Source organism: Podarcis muralis, chromosome Z (genome assembly GCF_964188315.1).
Source record: "Podarcis muralis chromosome Z, rPodMur119.hap1.1, whole genome shotgun sequence".
Lineage (NCBI taxonomy): Eukaryota > Metazoa > Chordata > Lepidosauria > Squamata > Lacertidae > Podarcis > Podarcis muralis.
Genome location: NC_135673.1, coordinates 4,806,479 through 4,833,055, shown reverse-complemented (window position 1 = coordinate 4,833,055; position 26,577 = coordinate 4,806,479). Strand labels below are relative to the sequence as shown.

The 26,577-nt window shown below is 46.3% G+C and overlaps 1 protein-coding gene across 3 annotated transcripts in view; it reads right to left on the bottom strand.

The window, feature by feature from the left end:
• The window catches only part of COL27A1 (collagen type XXVII alpha 1 chain), a 256,136-nt gene that overhangs the window by 178,789 nt on the left and 50,770 nt on the right, over positions 1 to 26,577 (bottom strand). For all 3 annotated transcript variants that reach the window (XM_077922728.1, XM_028714253.2, XM_077922727.1), the window contains exons 5-8: positions 24,749 to 24,802; positions 11,989 to 12,042; positions 11,025 to 11,078; positions 1,852 to 1,896 (exon numbers count right to left, since the gene is read on the bottom strand). In XM_077922728.1, the coding sequence (XP_077778854.1) occupies positions 1,852 to 1,896; positions 11,025 to 11,078; positions 11,989 to 12,042; positions 24,749 to 24,802 (207 nt within the window). The remainder of the gene's footprint in view (positions 1 to 1,851; positions 1,897 to 11,024; positions 11,079 to 11,988; positions 12,043 to 24,748; positions 24,803 to 26,577) is intronic.

The following is a 26,577-nucleotide window of genomic DNA, read 5'->3' as shown; positions in this document are numbered from 1 at the left end:
CAGCCTCCTTCTTTAAGAAGCGATTCAGTCCACTCCAGCTGAAACATTAATGCACGGCGGGCGGGGGGGGGAGGTAAAGTAAATGTGCAGCTATATCCCTAACATAAAGGTTTTGAAAACATTAGAAAACATTTAGAAACTGAAAACGCATCTCCACATGCTTTGCCCTGCATGGATCGGCAGCCGCATGGCACTGAGATAGCATGAGGGGCCCCACCATAAATCAAAGCAGAATCCAACGAACACCTGAAATGATCCCCAGAGACACCTTTGGAGTGCAAACATCTTCATTTGATATCTAAGCATGTCTTATGTATTACAGGTGTTTTATTATATGTGTCTGATTATGCTCTTCTTATTAACTTTGTTTGCTAAAATCCACTTGCTTATTTCGGTTTTCTTGACTGTGATCTATATTTGGCTGACTATTAAATCTTGACTGATTCATTCATTTGGTTCAAAGGAGTCAGCTGCTCAAAATGCAAAAAGAGGTCCAAGCAACTTGAGGGGAATGGGCCAGGGAGATTTGGGGGCTCCTCCCTGCTTTGGCTCATTGCGCATTAAAAGATTTCCAGCCCTGGAAGGAAGAGAGCATGGAGCCTCTGATCTAGGTAACTGCTGTACAACATCTGCCAATGGAACTTAACCAAAGTTAGAACAGCAAGTAGCTTCTTTCGGCTTTAGCTTCTGGGTCATGAAAACTGTTCTGCAGCCCTGGGAGAAATCTGCTTAAGGCAAATGCCAACGGGAGCCAACCTTATGAGGACTTCCAATTATGTTTTAGGGGCAATGCCTATATAGCAGCCAACTCTCTGGGACCTCCAGTTACATCTGGGAATAGTGCTTTGGGACCAAGAGGATTGATGTTGTGGATGGGTTTCTCTTTAAATCCATTACAAAAGAATAGGGAAGTGATCAGATGCTGGAGAGAGATAGGCTGCAACACAACTATGCCTTATAATTAGGACCAACGCATTGGGATTTGGGTGCAGGCAGGGTTAGGGAGTTATTAAAGTTGAAAAGCTGCAAACCCACTTTCAGAACCTGAGGGTAAAAAAACCTGGGATGTAAAAATAAACCAAACAACAAATCGATAAATAAATTGGTGCTTTCACAACACGTTGCTGGATGAGAGATACCAGGGCAGGTTTCAAGTGACTTTCAGGTGGAAGCATATTCTAGTGAAAGACGGGCTTTAAATGGAGGCATCGATAATGTTTGCAAGGCGCAGTCCCAGGAAGGAAGGAGCTTTGGAGGCTCCGTAACGTCAGCCTCCAAGGAAAGCTGAAATTTAGAAGCTCCCAAAATTCTTTTCTGCACCAACTGAAATCCTTGGGGCAAGGGGTGTATGTCTTTGTCCACCTCTGTGTCAGATGCTTTCTAACCTCTTTAAATTTCCAGCCTTGGAACAAATCAATCAATCAATCAATTCAACAAGCAGCTGGGATTGGCTCATCCCTTTGGGGGGGCAAGTCACTTGACTTATTTCTGAACCAATCCAGCACATGCCATGGGAAGGGCAGCTGCCACAACTATGGGTAGTTAAAACAAAAAAAATTCCTTCCAGTAGCACCTTAAAGACCAACTAAGTTAGTTCTTGGTATGAGCTTTCGTGTGCATGCACACTTCTTCAGATACACGGTGTGTATGCACACGAAAGCTCATACCAAGAACTAACTTAGTTGGTCTTTAAGGTGCTACTGGAAGGAATTTTTTTTGTTTTGACTATGGCAGACCAACACGGCTACCTATCTGTAACTGGAACTATGGGTAGTTAAGTCACTCTTGAAACAGAACATTACAACAACAACAACAATAGAAGCAGCAGCAGCAGCAACAAGAGCCACTCACCTGGTCTCCAGGATGACCTGGTGGTCCTGGATATCCTTTCTGACCCTGTTCAAAAGAATAAAAATTCAGGTAAATTGATTTTGTGGAAAGGTCTTTTTTAAATGCTAGAAGAATCATCATGCATGGATCAATGCATATGTGCAAGAAGACCTAGGGCAGGGGTCTGCAACCCGCGGCTCCGGAGCCGCATGTGGCTCTTTTACACCTTTGCTGTGGCTCTGGGGCAGATACTAGCGAGGGGAGGAGGCACATTGTGCGCCCTGACACTCCCCACTGTGGCGGGCGCTGTACTGGCTGTGACGTTGCATGGGGGCGGTGCGTGCGTTAGTCACACACCATCCCGACGTCACCTTCCCACCCACCCACCCGCTACATTGTATGGGGCATGCACGCTGGTCACTGCATTGAAAGAGGGCATGTATGCTGGTCACTGTTTTGAAGGGGAGTGAAGAACACACACACAAAAAAAAGGTAACTTGTTAATTTAACGTTTATTTCTATGAGGAGGAGTAATTCTGAGGGGTCAAACAAAGAAATAATAAAAAAAAGTGACAAAAAAGTTATTTTTATAATGATGAGTTTTGCAGCTCCCAGTTGTTTTTTCTTCGGAAACGGGTCCAAGTAGCTCTTTTTGTCTTAAAGGTTGCAGACCCCTGACCTAGGGTATGTATCCTGTAGCCCTTTAAAATCTGTTGGTCAGCAAAACCCATCAGCCGCAGCCAATGTGGCCAATGGTGATGGGAGTTGTGATCCAACACCATCTGGAGCTAGCCACCCCTAAAGTAGACACGTTGTCAGCTTGTGATGAGAGTGGGGGAGACTAACCCTTGCCACATTTCATGGTTCATATGCAGTAGTTTGCTGCGCACCAGGGATGGGCTGTTGGTTATGTTTTCTGCAATTTTGCTACTCTTTCTTTCCCAGCATTGCTCTTCCCCTCCATCTTTGCCTCAACTGGATTATTTCCTCAGGAAGTGGTAGGGGACAACCAGGCATTAGGCAAGTTGGGTAGGTATTCCCCATGGTCTTTCCCACCATGAGCCTCTTCCAATAGAACTGAAATGACAGGCGAAAAACAAGAGTCTGAGTTTGATCGCCTCTACAGGTGTTTCTGGGTGATTCTGGGGCCTTAAATCATAACTGGGGTCATCAACTGAAGCGGAAGTCTCCTGCCACTTTCGTAATGAGGGCCCAAGTCAACTCCAGAGGCAGCCCTAATCCAGCCCGTCAACACTCAGAGTGGCAGTCCGGCACGCTTTGCAGAGCAAATGGGGACGGTTGGTGAAGGGGAGGGTGGGGCAGATAGTGACTCCCGTCTGCAGGCCATGCATGAAAGGCAACCACCAAATGCATCCCCATTTAATGGGGAGCTGCAAACCATCCAGTGGCTGTTCGGGGTCAAAAAAAGTACTTTGCAGTTCTGACAGCACAGAAGGGAGCAGAGATGGCAAAAACCACATACAGTGATACCTCCGGTTACAAACTTAATTCGTTCCGGAGGTCCATTCTTAAGCCAAAACTGCTCATAACATGAGGTGTGCTTTTGCTAATGGCGCCTCCCGCTGCTGCCGGCACGCAACTTCTGCTAGCATCCCAGGGCAAAGTTCGCAACCGGGAGCATCTACTTCCGGGTTAGTGGAGCTCATAACCCGAAACGTTCGCAAGGAGGACGGTACGTAACACGAAGTTCCCTGTACAAGCCTGCCACACACTCTTGCAGCCAGAGAATCCTATTTTATAATGTATTTTAAAATACTTTCTGGCTGCACTTAAGGGCAAAGCACTCTCTCAAAGGTGGCTTACAGAAGAAAAACACAGTGCAAATCACAAATGTCTCTCTCTCTCTCTCTACATATACTGTATTAAAGAAGAAGCTGAAATTTATTTATTTATTTTTAAACCACCCACCCAAGGCCAGTAGAGATTTACAATCCAGAAATGTCAACAATCCTGTAAAACCATCTCCCCCTGGAAAAAAGAAAAAAAAAAAGAAAACCTCAGGAAAAAGCCAGTGAAAACAGGTGGGTCTCTTCTCCTACAACTGTGCGGTGATGATGGGGCTTGATGGATTTGACCTGCAGAAAATGTCTTCTCACTCTCACCGACTTGATTACTCCCTGAGGTGGACACTTCATAAAGACCTCATTTGCTGACCTTAGCGTGTGGGCAGGTTGGTACTGCAAAAGGTAGTCCTTGAAGTATATCAGATTCCCTTATGAAGAGAATCTGAGGCTATTCTGATCCAGCACTCACACTGTGAGTCGTTTGCTGGAAGCCACAGGTGGGGAGAAGCCTCTTGTGCTCAAACCCTGCTTGCTGGTTCCCTGTGGGAAACTGTGAGAACAGGATGTTGGACCAGATGGGCCACTGGTCTGATCCAGCAGGCTCTTCTTACGTTCTTATTTGACCACCGTGGAGGTGCCCCAAATCAATCCTGTGCAGATAGAAAGCCATGCCTTCCTTGATCCTCCCCACCTAGAGATTCTTGACCCGCCTTCCTGTCTCCTATTGCCTTTTCTATGCCTTATGCAGCTGCTGCACAGCCTCTTCCTATGAAAATAAACCACAGCCAAAGATAACTGGCCACAATAACTGCCTCTGTTCTGAACTAAGATGGATCTACCATCACATGCCAGCTTCGGGGCTCCATATTCAAATGCAGGGGCCGGGGAACTTTTTCAGATGAAGGGCCACATTCCCTTCTGGGGGCCAGTGGTGGGCAGGGCCAGGAGCAAAAGTGTGTGAGGCACAGAATGCTAAGATTTGTACAGTGAACTAATTTTACTCCACACACCCCTCTCTGTCCTCCATCCAGGCAAGCAAGAGGCATAATCAGAGTTCCCGGACACATTGCAGCCAGGCCAGAACACCCAAGGGCCGTCCACAGCAGGGCCAGGAGGGGGTGTGGCCTGGAAAGAAGTGCTTTGGGGGGGGCAGTGATCTTGTGTGGCACCCCAAAATGCACATCTGTGGGTGCCATGCCTGTAAGAGGTACAGCCCGGAAATACAAGAGCTTGCGTCGGCCACTTTGGCCTCTGTCCTCTTGCAAGAAAACACAAGACGTCCCTTTTTTCCAGGGCAGCTGACAGGTATAGGGTCATGTTCATCTACTGATTCAAAGCTGAAAATCCTCTTTAAGAAAAGAAAGAAAAAACTAACCAACACCAAACCACCAAATTTATGGTCTCTTAGCATCATCTGGGGGGGAAATGCTGCCCAGAGAAAGCAAGATTTGGTCTCCCATGGGAAAATGTCTCTCAGTTGTTTGGTCAGCAGTTACATACACCTTGTAAAAGGGGGCAGAAGGCATTGTGGGTAAAAAATTAAAAAACAAGGCGACCAGGGTAGGAACAGTCAAACTGCCACTGGAATCAATGCCCTGGGAAATCACAGTGATAGACACATCACCCCTTTTGGTGTGAACTATGGCAGAAATAGAGCATGTGGCTTACATAAAAATAAAAGTGTCTCTGACTCAGAAAGCTGAGGAAATTCAAATACTCAGACTGCAAATGAAAATGTTTCTGTGGCAGCAGTAAGAATATGACTCTGTGATGTGGACAGCCAACTCCAGTCACCCAATTCATGTCAGCTGGAGCCACAAGGTCTCACTCCCTGTTCTAAGGGGTGGCAATCCCTCTTGTATGGAAGAGATGGAAGAATGCCTCTATTCAGAAGAGGTATTTACTCTGGAGAGCAGAAAATTCATCTTCTTAAACGAGGGATAGGAAAACCTGCAGCCCTTTGGATGTTGTTGGACTCCCAGCTCCCACCATCCCTGACCATTGGCCATGCTGGCTGGGGCTGATGGGAGTTGGCATCCAATTACATCTGAAGGACCACAGGTCCCTGCATCTAAGAGGCATTCAGGATGGAATGCCTCTTCTAAATAGAGGCATTCCCCCGTCTTTCACATGCAATATGGAGTGCCACTCTAGGCTTAGATCAGATGTTTTGGTCTGCAGCTCCCATCAATCCTTGTGACTGTTGGCCAAGCTAGCTGGGACTGATGGGTGTTGTAGTCCAACAACATCTGAATGGCACCATTTTGGTTACCCCTGATTTAAAGAACCCCAGAGCTGTTCACAAGTCAAATGATAACATAATGCAAGGCTATACAATTATATTCAAGATTAAAAAGAACAATGGGTAAAAATAATCTGAGCCCAACCGACAGTAACATTTTCAATATGTGACAAAACTAAACTATCTTCTTCTTCTTTGGCGATCACTCGTAGCCAAGTAAGCTTGTCTTCCATAAACACGGTTTTAACAATGAGTCCGTAAGTGACTGTGAAGGCCAATTCTGGATCCACACATCCTTCTACAGTGGGAACATTGTTTTCTGGGCAGGAGTTGATCACGGTGTGGATTTGCCAGGTGTGCCTTCCTCTTAGCACGTTTCTCCCTTACGTCCTGAGTTTAAGTGTCTTCAAAGCCCATGACACCTTTGGTAAAGGCTGTTCTCCAATTGGAACGCTCACAGGCCAGTGTTTCCCAGTTGCCAGTGTTTAGACTACATTTTTTTAGATTTGCCTTGAGACAGTCTTTAAACCTCTTTTGTTGACCACCAGCATTACGCTTTCCATTTTTAAGTTCGGAATAGAGTAGTTGCTGAGAGCCAGTGTGGTGTAGTGGTTAAGAGCGGTAGTCACGTAATCTGGGTAACCGGGTTCGCGTCTCCGCTCCTCCACATGCAGCTGCTGAGTGACCTTGGGCCAGTCATGCTTCTTTGAAGTCTCTCAGCCCCACTCACCTCACAGAGTGTTTGTTGTGGGGGAGGAAGGGAAAGGAGATTGTTAGCCGCTTTGAGACTCCTGAAGGGGAGTGAAAGGCGGGATATCAAATCCAAACTCTTCTTCTTCTTCTTCTTTGGAAGATGATTATCAGGCATCCACACATGTCCAGTCCAACAAAGTTGATGTTGAAGAATCATTGCTTCAACACTGGTGATCTTTGCTTCTTCCAGTACACTGGTATTAATTTGCCTGTCTTCCCAAGTGATGTGTAAAAAATTTTCAGAGACACCGTTGATAGAATCTTTCGAGGAGTTGGAGATGGCGTTTATAAGTGGTCCATGTTTCACAAGCATTCAGTAAGGTTGGTAGGACAATAGCTTTCTAAACAAGAATTTTGGCTTCCCTGCATCAGCCACCAGCACAGCGACATCCACACTAAGGGGCAGCAAATCTCCAAGGTTTCAGGCAGGGAATCTTTCCCAGGCTTGCCTGGCAATGCCAAGGATTGAACCTGCGACCTTCTTCGTTCTTAGCATGTGCCGATTCTCTTAAGACATAGGATCATTGGAGCCTGCTTTGTACCAGGTCAGAACACTGGCCTCTCCATCTAGCTCAGAATCAGCTGCACTGACTAGCCGCTGCTCTCCAGGATTTCTGACAGCCCTACCTGGAGATGACAGGAATTGAACCAGGGACCTTCTGCATGCAAAGCAGATGCTTTGCCCCTGAGCTACAGTGCCAACCCCTGATGCCAGCTCAGCTGCTAGTCATAACGGTTCTCTCCAAACTTCTCTATGGGCCATTAGGTCTTTCTTTATCCCTCCACTAGTCTTCTCTCCCTTCCTCCCTCTCTTTTTAAAGTTTCACTCAAACTGGCTTCCAGGATATTGGCTGTTCTCCTAAAAGCACGCTGGCAAACAGAGCAGCTTGTCTACAGCCCAAGGTGTTTTCAGTGGGGTTTTGCCAACAGAGGATCTACAGCCTTATTTTTTATTTTCCAAATATTTTTCCAACAGCTAGCTCTCTCTCCCCCCTCTCTCTCTCTCTATATATATATTTAGGAGGCCAGTAAAGCACAGCCTCCATCAAAAGCATTTGTTGGGAAACTTCTCTTGTCCCCATCCCAAGTCTGTTTGTCTTTTTTTCTCTTCTTTAACCTATGCACTGGCTTGCGTTTCTACCTGAAAAGGATTCTGTGTTCTGCCTTTTAAAGTTGGGCAAGTGTTTCATTGTACTAGTGCCAATGGCCCTGACATAACACTGGAACCACAGGAGTTCCACACACAAACCCCTTATTGTCTGCCTGCATTTCCTTTACCAAATCTTTGCCTTCTTTTTAAACTCTCCTCATAATTCTCTCCTCTGGGTCCTGCCTAGTTGGCATTGGTTCATGGCAGAGCCTCCTCTGTGGTGGTGCCCCATTTGTGGAACACCCTCCAGGATGAACTGTGTCTGTCTCCCTCATTACTGGCATTCAAGAGGAATTTAGAAAGTATTCCTGTTTCTCCCAGGCATTTGTTGGCTGAAAGGCACCTTGAAGCTATTGGCTGTGAGAATATGCAACTGCCTTATATGTTTTTAGATGCTTTTAGATGTTTTAAGTAATTTTTTTATTATTTTTTAAATTGTATTGCTTTATCAATGATGAATTTGCCAAGCTGCATTCCTTTGGGAGGAAGAGAGGATATAAATGTAGCAAGTAAATAAAATTGGGGAAAGAATTCCGTTTTCTGAAGAAAGCCTTCTTGTCTCTTTCAGAGAGACCTTGTTGCTGCTCATTAGCCATGCTGTTTACAGCTTCTTGCTTGTAGCCAAGAAGTTCGTGAAAATAAAAGAAAAATCTCAGAGCCTCCAAGGGTCCCTATTTTCCAGAAACAGTCCCAGATTTACAGAAGCAGCCCCGGTTTGTGATTTGTTCCCTGAATGTCCAACTTTGCCTCAGGACATCCCTATTTTCATCAGGGAAAAGTTGGAGGATATGGTACGACGTCCCTAGTTTCATCAGAGAAGTGTTGGAGGGTCTGGAGTTATGCGATCCCCCGAGCCACAGAGATAAGTAACTATATAACTTTTAGTGAAGTTTTTTTAAATGTTTAATGTTTATTATGTTTTTTATATGTTGGAAACTGCCCAGAGTGACTGGGGCAACCCAGTCACGTGGGCAGGGTATAAATAATAACTTATTATTATTATTATTATTATTATTATTATTATTATTATTATTATTATTATTATTATTGGAATGTCCCTATTTTCATTGGAGAAATTGTAGAGGGTATGCAGTCTAAGTGGGCAGCAGTAGTTCAATCTGCTCCTGAGAACGTTATCTCTTAAAAACACATGTGCAGGACAAGCCCCAACAGAAGAGAGTGATTTGCAACAGATAAATTGCAGCGGGGGGGGGGGTGCCTTAATGCACTCCCTGCCTGTTTCTGCTCTCCAAATAGCAGCCACAAACAGCGTTTGGAGAAAGGGTGGGGCAGAGGAAGGTCAGGTGGTACCCGGTGTGGAAAATTTCTTGTCACCCCCCCACACACACATTGATTTTGATTTTGATTTTTTTTGGTTGTGGATTCCGAGCCTATGATAACAAGTAGGCAGCTATGGACAGATACTTAAATCTACAGGATGGACTGTGTTTTAGCTTGTGTTATTTTATTTATATTTATATTTATTGTTTGTTTATTTATTTAATACAATTTATCTAAAAAAAACCTGCAAAGTGGTTTACCAAAACAAAAACAACAAAAAACCACAGCAGTAAAATCAAGAAAAAATTAACAATCCTACTTTAAAACATACAAAAGCAAAAAATATTAAGATTAAAATTACTTCAGCTTCCTAAGCATCTAGGTATGCTTGCCTAAAGAAGAATGCTTTTAGCAGGTGCCCGAAAAAAGTCTAGTAAAGGCATGTGCTTTTTGGAAATTTCAGCCTTCACGACATGGGAAAACGCCCAAATAAACAGCTATTTTCGTGAAGGAGGGTCAAGATATTAACTGATATGCATGAAATTTCATATGTAGCTATATAATCCCTAGTGTAGTAAGATAAGACCTATGGAGCAGGCGTTTTCAAAAAAAAAAGTTTTTTATGAACCACCCTAGTAGGGCAGTAATTGTTGCTTGATAATTTGTCACCCCCCTCCATGATGGCACCTGGGGCGACCCCCCCCCCGCCCCCTTTCCCACGCCCCTGGGGTGGGGTACTAACTGTGTGTGTGTGTGTTGTGTGTACACTCCCATTGTCACTTCTCAAATACACATTTGCCCTTGCCATAGAAGCCAATTCCTAGGGGCTGTGGAGATTCCGGCCCCCACAATAAAATATTTGAGGAGACCAGGTCCCCACAAAGTTTATGGGTATTCCCATTCAAATGGTGTATGTGCACTGCATCATGTGATTGATTATGCAAAGCAGGGCTTACCTGAGCCTCCCACAATATTTTATTCAAGTTGGCACCCCTAACCCTTACAGATATTACAAGTTTTACTCACAACAGACCCATTGAAATCAATGTTTAATGTTTTATTATGCTTTTATATATGTTGGAAGCCACCCAGAGTGGCTTGGGCAACACAGTCAGTTGGGGGGGGGTATAAATAGTAAAATTATTATTAATATTATTATTATTATGGAATGGGAAGTCCCTATTTTCATCGGAGAAATGTTGTAAAGCATGGAGTTAATGGATGTGAATCCTCTGACTGCACACCCACATTCCTATTCCTATGGGGGGGGGGAATCCTTGAAAGATTAGCATAAATTGTCCAACAGCAAGAACAACAAAGAATCCAGCCTCTCCTACAAGGCGTAAACACCCCAAAATGCTAACAAAGAGTAAAGGCAGAATCCATAGAATTGTAGAGTTGGAAGGCCATCTAGTCCAATCCCCCGTAACAGGAGTTGCAGCTAAGGCATCCCTGACAGGTGGCCATCCAATCTCTCTAAGGAAATCCGTTCCACTGTCAAACAGCTCTTGCTGTCAGAACGCTCTTCCTGATGTTTAGTTGGAATCTCCTTTCTTGTAATTTGAAGCCATTGGACTGAGGCCTACCCTCCGGAGCAGGAGAATACAAGCTTGCTTCATCCTCTACATGACAGCCCTTAAGATATTTGAAAGATGGCTATCATATCTCCCATCAGTCTCCTTGTTTCCAGGCTAAACATAGCCAGCTCCTTCAACCGTTCCTCATAAGGCTTGGCTTCCAGATGCTTGATCATCTTGTTCGCTCTCCTCTGCGCACATTCCAGCTTGTCAATATTCTTCTTAAATTGTGGCACCCAGAACGGGACACAGTATTCCAGGTGTGGTTTGACCAAGTCAGAATGGCCACTTTCCTCCAGCTACTTCTTGGCATGTTTGTGGAGAGGAACTTCATACCAAAACATGCCCACAGATTGTGCCCAATATCAAGAATAAAAATATCTTACCTTCCTACCAGGTGATCCAGGAAGCCCCGTCAGTCCCGGTAAGCCTACATCACCCTGTAACCAGAAGTATAAATTGCTGTTGTTGTTTGTCTGACCTTCAAAAACCCTTCAAATCTTAGTTATTGTTGTTGTTGTTGTTTTAAAAAAAGTAAGTGCCTAGGCCTCATGGTTGTTAAAGTGAACATGAAGACCATATCCACACCATATATGTAAAGTTTTCTAATCCAACTTGTACAAAATTAAGTGCCTAGTTCTCATGGTTGTAAGGCAATGCTAGGAGATCCTCACAGAGCAGGGATAGACTCTGATCTTTCAAATTTCCCCTGCACAGGGGGCCGAGCCAAGGGGAGTGTTGCAGGGCCTTGCACAGGGCACCCCTGCCTTTCACCTTCCATTCTGCACATGCATGTCACAGTTGTGAAGCCCTGCAACACTCCCCTTGGCTCAGCCCCCAGTGCAGGGGAACCAGTCACCCTCCCCTAAATCCACCTCGGCACAGAGCCGTAATTGCTTTCTCTACACTACACTTCCTACGATTCTTTGGGGAACTGTGGAGAAGCCATGGCTGTTAAAGTAGGATAAGTTTCATCATAAATGAATGGTGCAGATGTGACCATAATGGTGGTAGGATGAGAAGGAAGTATTCTGCATGCAGAGATAACTGTAAACCAAGCCAAGAGATTTCCAGGAGAATTCCACCTCATGCCCAACCCAAATAGTTGTTTAAGCAGGGGGTCCATAAATGTTGGCACACTAGCCAGCCGTTATTTGATGTTGCCACCAACTTCTCCTTTCTGAGTCTATAGCACAGCCTTCTGCCGACCTGTTGCCCTCCAGGTCTAGCTGGACTCCAGATCTCACCAGTCCTAGAGGAGATTTTGTAAATCTCAGTATGTTTTGTTTTCTTAGAACACCAGAGCAATGCTGGGCACTTACACCTAGTAAATTATAAATGCAGTTTTACCTTCTGACCATTCCATGCTTTTCCGGGAGATAGTCCAGGATCACCTTTTTGGCCCTGAAACACAGAATGAAACTTAGCACAACTTTGGCAAGGCTCTTGCTTGTGCACCGCAGTTCAACAAGACTGTAGCAAAGAAAACACTTTTCCTTGAATGCTATTCACGACCAGAGGTGGACAAATAGTATCACCATATCTGTTGTGCTGTTTAGTTTGGTTTCTTCTACTTAAGCAAGTGAAACAGATCAAAGAGAGAAGTAGGAGAAAAATGGAGAAACAGAGATGGAGAAATACTGGGGTTGCCACTCAGTTAAGAAAACTACACCTTGCTGAGAGAGGTTGGGCTGAGACAGCGAAGAGGGTACTGCAGTGCAAATGCACGGGCAGAGCCAATTCAGCACTCCTGCCAGTATGTTTGCACCATGCTGTCCTCCCCATTGTCTTACCCCTTCGCCTCTCCCCCGAGAAGTTTTGTTCTGTACTGTAAATTCAGGACAGGCGTGACCTCTGCTATGATTAGCTGTGATTCCTGCACTGCAGGAAGTTGGGCTAGATGATGATGATGATAAATTTTATTTATACCCTGCCCTCCTGGCCAAAACCGGGCTGACATAAAATATATAACATATTAACATAAAATCAGGCAATCAATTAAAATACATCCTAAAATCAAATCAGAATCAGTGAAATCCAATCAGATGGCAACCCACAGATTAGGGTTGGGGACTTTAAATGCTCACCGGCCTAACCGTTTGTACTGATCTTATATGAGCGTGTGAGAAAAGTTGAGTGGGCCACTTTCATACAAGTTCTTGTAAGGAGAGAGGGGGAGTCAGACTGAACCCCGACCAAAGGCTGGCAGAACAACTCCGTCTTGTATGCCCTGCGGAAAGATGTCAGATCCTGCAGGGCCCTGGTCTCTTGTGGCAGAGCATTCCACCAGGTCAGGGCCACGGCCGAAAAGGCCTTGGCTCTGGTCAAAGCCAGTCAAATCTCCTTGAGGCCTGGGACCTCCAAGATGTTATTATTTGTAGACCATAAGGTCTTCCGTGGGGCATACCAGGTGAAGCGGTCCCATAGGTACGAGGGTCCTAGGTCGTATAGGGCTTTAAACCAGCACCTTAAACCTGATCCTGTACTCCACCAGGAGCCAGTGCAGCTGGTATAGTACTGGATGAATGTGATCCCACGGCGAGGACCCCATAAGGAGTCTCGCAGCATTCTGCACCCACTGGAGTTTCTGGGTCAGTTTCAAGGGCAACTCCACATAGAGTGAATTACAATAATCAAGCCTGGAGGTGACCGTCACATGGATCACAGTGGCAAGATCAAGGCGAGAGAGGTATGGAACCAACTGTTTATCACGGAAGAGATGGAAAAACGCCGCCTTTGTTGTAGCTGTAACCTGCGTCTCCATGGAAACGGAGGCATCAAAGATTACATCCAAACTCTTGACAGAAGGCGCTGACACTAATTGCACCCCCGCAAGATATGGGAGTTGGTGCCCCCAACCCCATGTCGTCCCGACCCAGCCAAAGGACCTCTGTCTTCGAAGGATTTAACTTCAACTGGCTCCCACGCAACCATCCAGCCACAGCTTCCAAGCACCTGGTCAGTGTGTCTGGGGCCGAGTCAGGATGGCCATCCATCAACAAATAAAGTTGGGTGTAATCAGGATACTGATAGCAACTCAGACCAAAACTCTGGGCAAGAGGGCGCATCAAGATGTTAAAAAGCATCAGGGAGAGGATTGTGCCCTGCGGCACTCCAAGGAGTGCCGCGATGACAATTCCTCCCCTGGAGCCACCCTCTGCCCCGATTTGAAAGGAAAGAGCACAGCCATTGTAGGACTATGCCCTGAAAACCCACATCGGCAAGGCAGTGGTCCAGAAATTCATTATCAACCATGTTGAAGGCTGCTGACAGATCTAGAAGGATCAGCAGCCCCAACCCACCTTGATCCAGCTGCCAATAGAGGTCATCTGTTAGAGTGACCAGAGCCATCTCGGCCCTATGACCAGGGCGAAAGTCAGACTGAAATGGATCCAGGGCCGATGTTTCATCCAGAAACCGACCAAGCTGTTCAGCAACCGCTCTCTCAGTTACCTTACCCAGGTAGGACAGGTTCGAAACTGGGTGGTAATTGGTTAGATCTGAAGGATCTAATGATGTTTTCTTTAAGAGCGGATGCACCACTGCCTCCTTCAGCTCCCCTGGGAATATTCCCATGCCAAGGGACAAAATGATGATGTCACCCGGGAGGCCCGCACCTCATCTGGACACGCTCTAATCAGCCTTGGGGTCCCTTCTAACCCTACACTTCTGTGATTCTGTGATTCTGCAATCTTCTAGGCAAGAGCACAGATTGGTGTCAGGTGAAGCAACCCAGAAGTCTTACTATTTTTTGCCAATGCCTTTCACTTGGAGATAGTGGACTTCTCAGTCTTCTGTAGTGGCCTTTTGCATGGCTCTACCCCTTTTGCACAATTTGCCTTATACCAAATCAGACTATTGGTCCATCTAGCTGAGTACTGGCTACACAGACTTGCAACAGCTCTTCAGGGTCTAAGTACATACTCTTACCACTGAGCTATGGCCCTTCCCCCAAGAAAGGTGGCCTCGAAATGTGCCTTCATCACCGCTACTTTGCTGCAGCAGGTGGAATTGTTTAAAGTCAGTTAAAAATTACTTTAATAAGTTTTGCAAATCAATTTTAAGAGAGCATGCAAGAGCTACCTAGTCCACAATGCCTCACTCTGAGGAAGGGAGGAAGGGTGTGCTGTCCCCATTAAAACAACAGCAAAACATTAAAATTTAAAAAGCATGTTGGGGGGCAGGAAAGCAAAGACAGAGAAACTGACAACGAAAACAGTCATGTAATGTTTATACTTTGCGTGTGGTCAATCTGGGCATTTGGCAAGACAGTGTCCAAGCAGGAAGGCAGGGGGATCCCTGTCGGGGGCCAGAGTAGAGGGAAGGCCCAAACCCAAAGAGGCACCGACGGGAAACGGCAGATCCCAGCTCCCTTAGAGGCCAGGGGCTGGGAGGCAAGTCAGCAAAAGGGCCTCAGATAGAATCAGCAGTTGCAGGGATAGCTCTACCAGTGATGCTACAACTCCCAGGCAGCTGCAAGGTACAAATACAGGGCTGAGTAGATTCCAGGGCTTCTCTGGACTTTTTAGATTCAGACCTTGTGGAACAGCAGAAGCTAGGCACACAGCCACTAGATGCCCCATTGTTTCCTGCTTGGCAGGGGGTTGGACTCGATGGCCCTTGTGGTCTCTTCCAACTCTATGATTCTAGGTACAAAATATTGACGGGCAACCATTGGTAGGGGGGGAAGTTGCCTATGTCACGCAGCCAGTGGGGGTGGAACTGGTCTGGCCACAAGGAGACGATGAGGTTTCATGTCACCAAGTTATCCACTTACCCACTGGTCTTGGGAATGATGTGGCTCATGAAGCATGAGCCAGTTATAGCATGGGGGCAGTGTTCTTTAATGTTTGCTTTGGCGTAGTGCCAAGCATACTGCCTGGGGCTCAAAGTGCCTATAGAGGCAGGAGCTAAGGGGGCAAGGGTAAGGGGGAAACTCACAGGAGAGGAGAGTTCTATATCCCCACAGTATAAGGCCTACAGGGACATGTTCTGTGAGAAGGAGGTGGATAGGTTTACCACCCCACAGATCTTATGATTGCAAAATAAACCTGGTGCCGGGGGCCAAGATACCCACTAGTCGCCTATATTCCATGTCAGAAGTGGAACTAGCTGATTTGAGGCAGTTTTTGCAGAAGAATTTGGAACGGGGTTCATTCAACCTACTAAGGCACCGGGGCCTTTGTGAACAAAATGGACACCCTGGAGAAAAGGCTCATAGTGGACCATAGAAAAACCAATAGCCTCATGGTTCCCAGCCGGTACCCCATGCCCCATATTGGTGACCTGCTGGAGAGGTTGAGATTGGACCTGAGAGGGGCGTACAACCTAATACGTGTGAGACAAAGTGATGAGTGGAAGATGCCTTTTAATACCAGATATGGGACCTTTGAGTACTTAGTTATGCCATTTGGATTACAATCGGGCACAGCCATGTCCCAGGCCTTCATCAACCACATGTTAGTGGGCTTGTTGGACAATACAGAACCTGACAGAGGTTTTGATCTACCTTCTACCATAGAGTTCATTAATTAACAAGAGAACTACAATTTCTCAGGGTGTAACTTCACCCAACTGTGATTTAAATAGCTACTTTGCAACAAATGGGGACGCAGGTGGTGCTGTGGGTTAAACCACAGAGCCTAGGGCTTGCCAGTCAGAAGGTTGGCTGTTCAAATCCCCGTGACGGGGTGAGCTCCCGTTGCTCGGACCCTGCTCCTGCCAACCTAGCAGTTTGAAAGCACGTCAAAGTGCAAGTAGATAAATAGGTACCGCTCCGGTGGGAAGGTAAACGGCGTTTCCATGTGCTGCTCTGGTTCGCCAGAAGCGGATTAGTCATGCTAGCCACATGACCCGGAAGCTGTACGGCAGCTCCCTCGCCCAATAAAGCGAGATGAGCGCCGCAACCCCAGAGTCAGTCACGACTGGACCTAATGGTCAGGGGTCCCTTTACCTTTACCTTTGCAACAAAAGAGTACAAACTGGTTTGAAAATATTAGTTTTTGTATCTTTTTTTAGAAAAATAAAAATGCAGATTAATGCAGAAACACAGGAAAGCGCAGACTTACTGACACAGTCTGATACATCCACCCCTATTCACAAGGCATTGAAATTGTGCAGATCCTGCCTAGCAGGAGAAGCTCAAAGCAAGCACTAGACCAGCCTCCTCCAAGCTGGTGTCCTACAGATGTTTTGGAATTACAACTCTCATGTACTGGCTGGGGCTGTTGGGAGTTGTAGTCTAAAACATCTGGAGAGCACTAGGTTAGCAAAGGCTCTACTAGACATATAAAGAAATGACTAGGGAGTAGGGATGACCACCATTTCTTTGGCTCTGGTCTACAAAATGAAGAGGCCACAGTTACAGAAACCACATCTTGATTTCTCCAGAATGGCTGGATGCCTCTATTTGGAGTTTTGATTTGAAAACATCTGTAGCTGTAAATCATATTTTACAGTCCCTGCACTATCTGTCCATCCAAGCAGCATGATCCCTTCTGCACAGTTATTTCAAGCTCCTCCCAATTGCTCTTTAGGTCTTCCCTGCCTCCAGCCTGCTTCTACTTCCTGGAAGATGTATCCCTGCAGCTCAGCATAGGAACGTAAGAAGAGTCCTGCAGGATTAGGCCAAAGGCCCATCTAGTCCAGCATCCTGTTGTTACAGAGGCCAACCAGATACTCTGGCAATCCTGGAAGCAGAACCTGAGCACAACAGCACTCTCCCCTCTTGCAATTCCCAGCTGCTGGTGTTCAGACACATACTGTCTCCAACAGCGGAGGCAGGACTTAGCCATCATGACTAGAAGCCATTGATAGCATCAGGTAGTGAAGAGAAATTCATACATCAGTTAGAAGTAATTTATTGGTACAAAGGAGATTTGAGAGCCAGGTAGGTGTCAACCTGGCAGTTCAAAAGCACAAAGTGCAGGTAGATAAATAGGTACCGCTCCGTCGAGAAGATAAACGGTGTTTCCATGCGCTGCTCTGGTTCTCCAGAAGTGGCTTAGTCATGCTGGCCACATGACCCGGAAGCTGTATGCCGGCTCCCTCAGCCAATAAAGTGAGATGAGCGCTGCAACCCCGACCGGACCTAACGGTCAGGGGTCCCTTTACCTTATTTTACAATGACATAATTTTGATTTGTTCAGTTTTAGAATATGCAATCTTGCATTCCATATGTTGGTCATTTCTGTTATAGCAGGTGGCCTTATTACACAGATTTTATATCTGTATATTTGTTGCTATAGATCACAGCATATGCAGAATAATAATTAACACTTCCATCAGTTAATCACACTGGGAAATTCTTACAGGTCTGGTGTTTTGAGTCTGGGCTTCTCCACACTTACCCTTTATGCCCTGCACTTTCTAGACATAGGTCTTTCCCTGTCCGTGCCGGAGCACCCCCACCCCCCACCCCCCGCAGCCACTACTTTCCCCAGGAAAACCCTATTTTTACCACTAGATCAGCGCAAACAGCAATTTGGGTTTTCCTGTGAAATGGGTTTTCCTAGAAATGCAGAGCATTTGTGTGACTGAACTTTCTTTTTAGCTTGCTAGAGCCAAAGCTGTATATTTGCATCTTTATTTCACCTCCAGCCCCTCTGTAAAAGTGGAAATTTTATCTTCAGCTTCCTAACCACGTGGAAGAACTAAAATGTTGTCAAATTATTTGGCGCTTCTCTTAAGAAAATTGCTATTATATAAAAACAAAAGGGTTCTTTTTAAAAAATGAAATGAAAAGAAAATCAACCAGTGCTTTCCCAATTGTGGGGGGGGGGGGAGGGACCCCAGCTGGATGAGTAGTGATTCCCGTTAGTTTCGGTGCAATATCAACTGCATCATCCTTCTAATTCCCACAAACGCTCCAACTTCCCACTTTAATAGCCCAACATTCACACACACCCCTCAGTCCAGGCCAAGAGGAGATCTGTTAGTTGGGAAATAATTCTTGGAAAACGGCTGCAGAGAGCACTGCTGATTCAGTACAGATATTGCTGCCCAAATTCTGAATGAAGACTGACCGGCTTTGCCAAGCGGTAAAATGAAGTCATGCAGATAATTCCACTTTGCATGCAGCTGCTATCATAGCTGGAGTTCCTTTCTGAGGCATCCTCATCTCAAGGCTAGGAGCAAATTGCCAACTACATTTAAGAGCAGGGAGTGTCACGGAAATGTCCTCAAAATTCGGGGGTTGGAGGTAGTCGTCTCACAAAAGCAAACCAGAGAGTATCTCCAGATTTTGAATCTTATTTTGCATATGTGCCAATCAAATGAACAAAAGCAGCCATCTGTGGTGGATCTATCCTATCTAAATCCTGCTTGTTCAGCAGCTGAAATGACTTCCTCTTCTAAGCAAAGTTAATTTATTATGAAGCTGCTTTTGCATAAAGTTTGCCAATTACAGTGGTACCTCGGGATGCGAACAGGATCCGTTCCAAAGCCCCGTTCGCATCCTGAAAAGAACGTAAGACACGACTGTGTGTCTGCACCTGCGCAGTTCATGTTTCGCCGCTTCCGCACATGCGTGTGACATAATTTTGAGCGTCTGCGCATGCGCAAGCGGCAAAACCCGGAAGTAACACGTTCCGTTACTTCCGGGTCTCCACGGAGCACAACCCGAAAGCGCTCAACCTGAAGCGTATTTATCCCGAGATATGACTGTATTGCTATCTACTGGCTGATACAGTGGTACCTCTGGTTACGTACTTAATTCATTCTGGAGGTCCGTTCTTAACCTGAAACTGTTCTTAACCTGAAGCACCACTTTAGCTAATGGGGCCTCCTGCTGCCACTGTGCAATTTCTGTTCTCATCCTGAAGCAAAGTTCTTAACCCGAGGTACTATTTCTGGGTTAGCGGAGTCTGTAACCTGAAGAATATGTAACCTGAAGCGTCAGTAACCCAAGGTACCACTGTAGTTGGGAGGATCATCTTTAGAGCCTTTTTTAAAGGCGAGGACAATTCCAGGACTCAGGACAACTGCTAACAAAGAAAGCCAGCAGCTAATATTAGATTTTGAAAATTCTGGTGTGGTGAATTCTATTTAGCGTTTTATTTCTTTTTAACCAGGAGGCAAGTGGTATGGAAATGTAGAGAACTGAGCTTAAGATTGGAAAAATGAGAAACTGAAATTGACAGATGCGTCCATCCCTGGTAATGATCCTATGAAGCTCAGTTGGTTAGAGTATGGTGCTGATAACACCAAAGTCGCAGATCAATTCCCATATGGGACGGCTGCATATTCCTGCATTGCAGGGGGTTGGACTAGATGATCCTTAGGGTTCTTTCCAGCTCCAGTTCTTTGATTCTATGAAGAACAGCTTGCTGAATCAGGCCAGTGGGCCATCTAGCCCAGTCTTGTTCTCACAGTGGCCACCCAGAGGCCTGCAAGAAGGACTTGAGCAAAACAGTAACTCTGCCCACACAATTCCCATCAACTGTTATTCAGAAGAATTGCTGCTTCCCACTGTGGAGGCTCAGACTGGGCAATATATAATCCAAAATCAGTTTGAAGTCCATATTGTGATACCGGCTTCTTAATTTTTTACTCAGCTATATATCACAAATCATGATGTGGGTGTTTGTGTGTGCTATGCAAAAATCACAATGCAGGAAAAACGATGAAGGCAGCCATTGCTGCTACATAGCACCATCCTTACTTCAGACATTGTGATGTATAGGTATATTGCAATCAGTGTTCGAAACGCCCATTGTTCTAGGCGCATTTTGCGACAGGGAATTTCATTAGGGCGAGCAGTTTCTGAGCTCTGGCTGCAGTGGTGCACCTAAGATTTCAGATTAAAACTACAGAGTGGAAGGAAAGGAGGACCTTTGTCTGCCTCCCCACTTCCAGTTACTCTCTGAAGATTGGAGAAGAGACCCTCTTAAAAATATTAGGGGGTGGGCAGGGGAAGGACTAGACCGTGTAAAAAATGAACATAATATTGTAGCTGCAGCTCATTCATTTTCAGCTTTGTATTCTTGTTATAAAAAAGCGTGCCTAGACATTCCGTTGTTGCACCCAGAACCTAGGTTTAAGGTGCCATTTTGCAACTTAATATCTCAGTTTCTAACACTAATTGCAATGTTTAGCTGGAGATAGATCATGATGTTGAAAAACAGATAACACCCAGTCCTAGTGGAGGCAGAGGATAGCCACTGTAGTCAGTAGCTATTGATAACCCTCTCCTCCATGAATTTGTCTAATTAAAAGAGGATTAGACAAATTCATGGAGAAGAGGGTTATCAATCCAAGCCATCCAAGTTGGTGGCCATTACTGTCTCTTACGGAGGCTAGTTCCATTGTTTAATCACTGTATTTTTCGCTCTATAAGACGCACCTTGTTTTAGAGGGGGAGAACAAGAGAAAAAAATTCTCCCCCTCTCTGCTCAGTGCCCCTTCAGCAAAGCAGCAGGAGAAACGGAGCCCCTTCCATTTCTCCTCCCACTTCACTGAAGGGGCGCTGCGCAGCTCTCCCTCTCTGCTGAAGCCAGGAGAGTCTTACTCTCCCGGCTTCAGCAAAAGGAACCCAAAGCCTTTGGAGCACAGCGTGAGTTCCCGCTGCACTCCAAAGGCTTCACGCGAAGCCAAGGAGCACGGAGGGAGCGCTCCCTCTGCGCTTTGGAGGCTTCGCATTGCTATCGCTGAAGCCAAGGAGCCTGAATTCACTTCATAGGACGCACACAGATTTCCCCTTAATTTTTGGAGGGGGAAAAGTGCGTCCTATAGAGCGAAAAATACAGAAGGCATTGCATGAAGGAGAGCTTTCTTTTAACTACCCTGAACATTCAGTTTCATTGGATGACCACAGGTTTTAGTATCATGACAGAAGAAGAAAAGCTTTTCTCTATCCACTTTCTCCATGCCTAATGCATAATAAACTTCCATCACACCACCTCTTACTCCCCCTTTTCTCTAAACTAGAAAGTCACAAATGCTGCAAGCTTTCCTCATAGGGGAGTCGCTCTAGCTCCTTGATTGTTTTGGTTGCCCTTGTCTGAAAAGCAGGATACAAGGAACCCAACAAAACTTAAAACAAATGCACATCCGCTCACTCCTGGCCTAGTACAAGACTGATTTCCCTGCCCCTTATGACAGGGGAGCTATGAAGCTAGAGAGAGATCATTTTGTGCTCCCAATTCCAAGCCAGAAGCCAAGGCTATGCTTCCAGATGAAGCTGCCCAATATCATTACGGGCAACACAGACCAATCTGGAGCTACAGGAAACATTCAAGCACATCCATCCTCTGGAGAGCCATAAACTTCACTCTCCGAGAGAGCCCTCTACCCCACCTTCCATGCTCCAGAGGGTTATCCAGAAAACATCACCTCCCCCCTTCCTAGCCAGCTAATGAGGCAGGAAGCTCATCTTAGCCTCAAACAGATGTTCCTTTCAAATTAAGAGATTGCCTGATAATGAAAACAACAACATTTAAAAAAAAAACCGGGGAGGAGAAAGCCCCACTAACTGGACACAAGGCCAGAGACTGTTGCCAAAGACCAACAAACGGAAACGCAAAAACGGCAAGATGGTGGCAGCAGCTGAAGATAGTGACGACCTGACAAGTGACAGTTGGGCGGCCACATAGGAACAATATTGGAAACTGCCTAATACTTAGTCGGAAGAGCACTGATCCACCTAAAATCAGCATAGTCGGCACTGACTGGCAGCAGCTCTCAGAAAGGAGGCTATGGCCCTTCACCTTCACAGCCCCTGCAGAAAGTCTAAATCACCGTGCAATTCAAACCCCGCCCAAAAGGGAAAAAAGGAAGGAACCTTAAGAGGCACGTAAGGATGAAGGCACAATTTTTTAAAAAATGCCCAACTGCTACTAAGATGCTCTGGAGAACTGCATCCTTAGAACAAACCCGCAGCAGCCACACCCTCTCAATTGCTGTCAGAGCTAATTAAGCACCCACTCTCAATTAGGCACTGAAGTGTCCTGTTTTTAACCTACACCTTGCTAATTGAGCAGGCAACATCTCCTCACATCTCCTCACTTGCTGATCCACGCCCAACAGAGAAATATTAATCTACACCCTTCGCTTTTTCCAAACAATCTGATTCAGAAACTGTGTGTGTGTGTGCGTGTGCGAATTTGTGTTTACAGGGTGGGTCCTTTTTCATTTCTCCTCACCCCTGCTCTTTCTTTTATATTATGTTTGCTATACATTTTTTTAAAAAAAAAATCTACAACAATAAATCTTTATCTAAATCAGGGCATACTTCTTCTCTGTGTTTTGTTTATTACAGAGGCAAAACAAGTGGGACTTGCAGTAACATGTTGCAGTGCAGAGTGCTCCTGTTCAGGGGTCCAGCTGGCCAAGTCTGGGACTGGTGGGGTGGAAGCAGGGCTGGCCCATCCCCCAGGCAAGGTGAGGCAATTGCCTCAGGCCACAGGATCCAGAGGGGCAACTGATCCTGATGTGGATCTTTATTTCCCCCTTGTTCCTGATGTCAATCTTCATTCACCCCTTCTTCCCTGGCAGGGAGGGGAGGGCACCATTTTGTGGTTCACCTCAGGTGCCAAAATGTCTTGAGTTGGCCCTGAGTGGAAGGCAGGGAGGCCAACAGTAGGTGGAGCCCTATCCAATGACAGGCAGAGTCAACTAATGTTTGTTATGTCTCCTGCCAAGTTCTGCATAGTCAACACTGAGATCAAGGAGGAGGAAGCTGACAGACAGTGCCAGACACACTTTCCCTTAAGTTCATACCTCTACGCCCTGTTTTTAATTTGATCCAGGACTGGGTATTCAGGCTTGAGGTTTTTGCCTCAGATTGTACTTAGGGAAAGACCCCTGAAGACCCTTGTTTTCCTGTTCATTCTTCCTATCTTCAACAGCCCACTTTTCATGTTGTCTCCACATTCAGCTCTGCCCATCCGTGGCAGAGAATCAGAAAACCAGATAAATCAATCGTACGGCATAAACAAAAGGAGCCAGGTGGGAGGATGTGTGAGCAGGCCACCCTCAACACAGCTCCTCGGAAAGTGAAATCCTGCTCAGGAGCTATTTTAGGACTAGTTCAGGACAATTTTTTCTTCAGGTTTTCTGCAGACTGGCATTTGTTCTGATTCAGCAGTAAGCAGTGGGTTTTCCTTGTGAAAGTGGCGAGCCAGAAAACACAAAAAGCTATCAGACCCATAATAACAGATTGACACAAAACACTGGAAATCGCAGGACAAATGAGAGTGTGGGTGGGTCCTAAGAAAGCAGGCAGGTGGGGACTGGCTGAGGGTGGTGGGGCAGTGGCCCCTTTGCCTTAATAGACCAGCCCCCACTGACTTACTGATACCAAGGAGGCTCAGAGAAACTGGGGTTTCGGAGAGATTTCATGTGGAGTTTGCAGGGCCAGAAGCATCAGAGATGAAAGCTTTCGATTCTGACTTGTAAAACCAATCTTTTTTTTAAAAAAAGGGGGGGGAACCCTACACAAAGAAACATGATCTGGAAGTCATCAACAAGAACATAAATTACAAAAAGGCTACGAGGTAGTGGACTGGGTTTTAGTCCCCCCCCCTCCTTTTTTTTTTTACGACCTCGCTTTTTCAGACTGTATAACAGCACTTTTAAATTCAGAACAGCTGTCACCCGCCAACACATCTCTACCGCCTAATTCTTAATCAGACAGAGGCAGCAGGCCAGTTTAGTGAAAAGCTTCCCCCACCTCTCTAGAACATTAAGAGTGTTGAAGACATCAACCGACCTACGAAGAGAAGAAATGAAGAAAGAAAGAAAAAGAAAGAAAGAAAGAAAGAAAGAAAGAAAGAAAGAAAGAAAGAAAGAAAGAAAAGGAAACGGCTTCTATTTTTTTCTGCAACACTTCCAGGTGTTTTTAGAACACCTTCCTTGATCTTTTATCGGCATAATTGGCCTTAGCGTAGATGCTGCAATTGTAGTGCTGGGTAGAAGCAGCAGCCCACCTAACGTGGTTTCAGCCTTTCTGAAAGGAGCCAGGTTGAGGCCACACAAGTTTGAGCAAAGTGGTGACAAACTTCTCCTGCTGTGAGTCTCTGGTATCTGGTAGCCAGGACTACAGCAAATCTGATCATCTTCCCTGGCTCACAGATGCCCAGCAGCCCACAAGTATGCGTGTCTCTTTTCTTACCTTAGCGCCAGGTGGGCCAGGCCGGCCAGGATTCCCATGGGGGCCAGGAGGACCCTGAGAAAACAAGGAAGTCAACATCAAAACTTGCCCTGCACCCTTTCCCCACCCACAACATTCCTCCATGGGCACAGTCCTGCCTTGTGTCTTTCCTGGAAGTGACCCATTTCTGGCTCAGGATCAAATGCTGCAGAGCTGCCTGCTCAGGACCTGACCTCTATGAAAGCTCTTGTGTAACCACAAACACACTGCAAACAGTGGCAGCATTAAGAAGATCATATTGTGGCTTAATAAGCCAAGGCAGTGGTTTTCAACCAGCGGGCCGTGGCACCCTGGGGTGCCTTGAAGGATGGTCTGGGGTGCCGTGAGCAACACTGTCCTCTGTTCCTCTTTCCTTCCCTCCCTCCTCTGATGCCCTTTCATGTCTCTGCCTCCCAAAGGCTTGTGCAGCTGTTTGTTGCAGCAGCCCTGGCTACAAGCTCCCCAGGCGAATGGTGCCTCTGGGGCTGGCCAGGGGGTGTTTCTCAGGCCCCTGTGGGGCAGTGTGAGGAGGCACCTCTCTTTGGGACATGGTGGGCAGCTCAGAGGCCAGGGGTGGCTGCTGCAGCTGCCCAGAGGACTCCTGAGGGGAGAGGAGGCTGAGGGAACACTCCACAAGGGAGGGTGTTTGAAAAAGGGTGAGAGGCTACCAGTTCTGCAGGCAAGGGGGGACATAACCGGGCTCCTGAGCCCCACAGGGGTACCGCAGAAGGAATGCAGTTGTCAAGAGACCCGTGGACTCAAAAAGATTGAAAACCTCTGAGCCAAGGTAACAAGCAAGCCTCACAAGCTCTGTTTAGCTCCTTCATTGAGTGCTTTGGCATGGCTAGAAGGTCTCTTCGAACTCTGATCAATGCTTCTTGCTTGCACAGATGATAAAATTAACCTCTGTTGCTCCACCCACTTTTGTTTCTGGCCCTGCCAACCATTAGCACGTGGGGCCACCCACTCCCATAAAGTTGCCTGGGAGAGCTAAAAATGGTTCCCACAGGGTAGCTCAAGCCACAGGCTGACAGAACTGGACCACAGGGAACAGTCTGAGGTGATCCAGGAGCAAGGAACCAAAAGCTGTGGGCTGAACAAAAAGCCAGAACCAAGGATCACATCCAGATGCAAGGGCAAACCAGAGCTCTGAGCCTTTGTTGCTCAAGAAAGGCTCAAGCAGCACAGGAAGTGCTCTTACACCATTCCTGTCCAGGGGAGATCCTCTTTTGGGCAGAGTCAATGCCTGAAGGCACTTCCCTGAGAAGCTGCCACCTGCAGCTCAGAGGTTCACCAAATGCAGCAGCAACAGATCCAGCAGCTGTTGACACAGACCATGGCCACCACCTCTGTTACTAGGCCTGCACCTTGACCAGATGCACACCAAGCAGAAATCTATCAGGAGAAACTTTCCCCCGCCTGCAGACACTATAATGAAAGTGGGTGTGGGAACTTGCCTACTGAACTTTTGCTTCTCACACAATTGTGGAAGGCTAAGGAGGCTTGGGGGCATGGGGAATTGTTGGTTCCAAACATGAAAAGGGGGACTGTGAAAAAGGACTCAAATAGTACTTGCATAGCTGCTTTTGATGTTCAAGTGATTACTTCACAAAGGTCCTGTAATAAGTGTTTGTGCACAGACAGACACCTAAATGGCAAAGACTCATCCATGGGTAACATCCTGGTCAAACAGGATCCAAGCTATGGGCCCTACATCAAAGCTTCACACAGCACCTGCTGCACAGGTGGGGCACTTGCAGCCCTCTGGGTCTTAGGACAGCAACTCTATCCACCAGTGACTACATGGATTG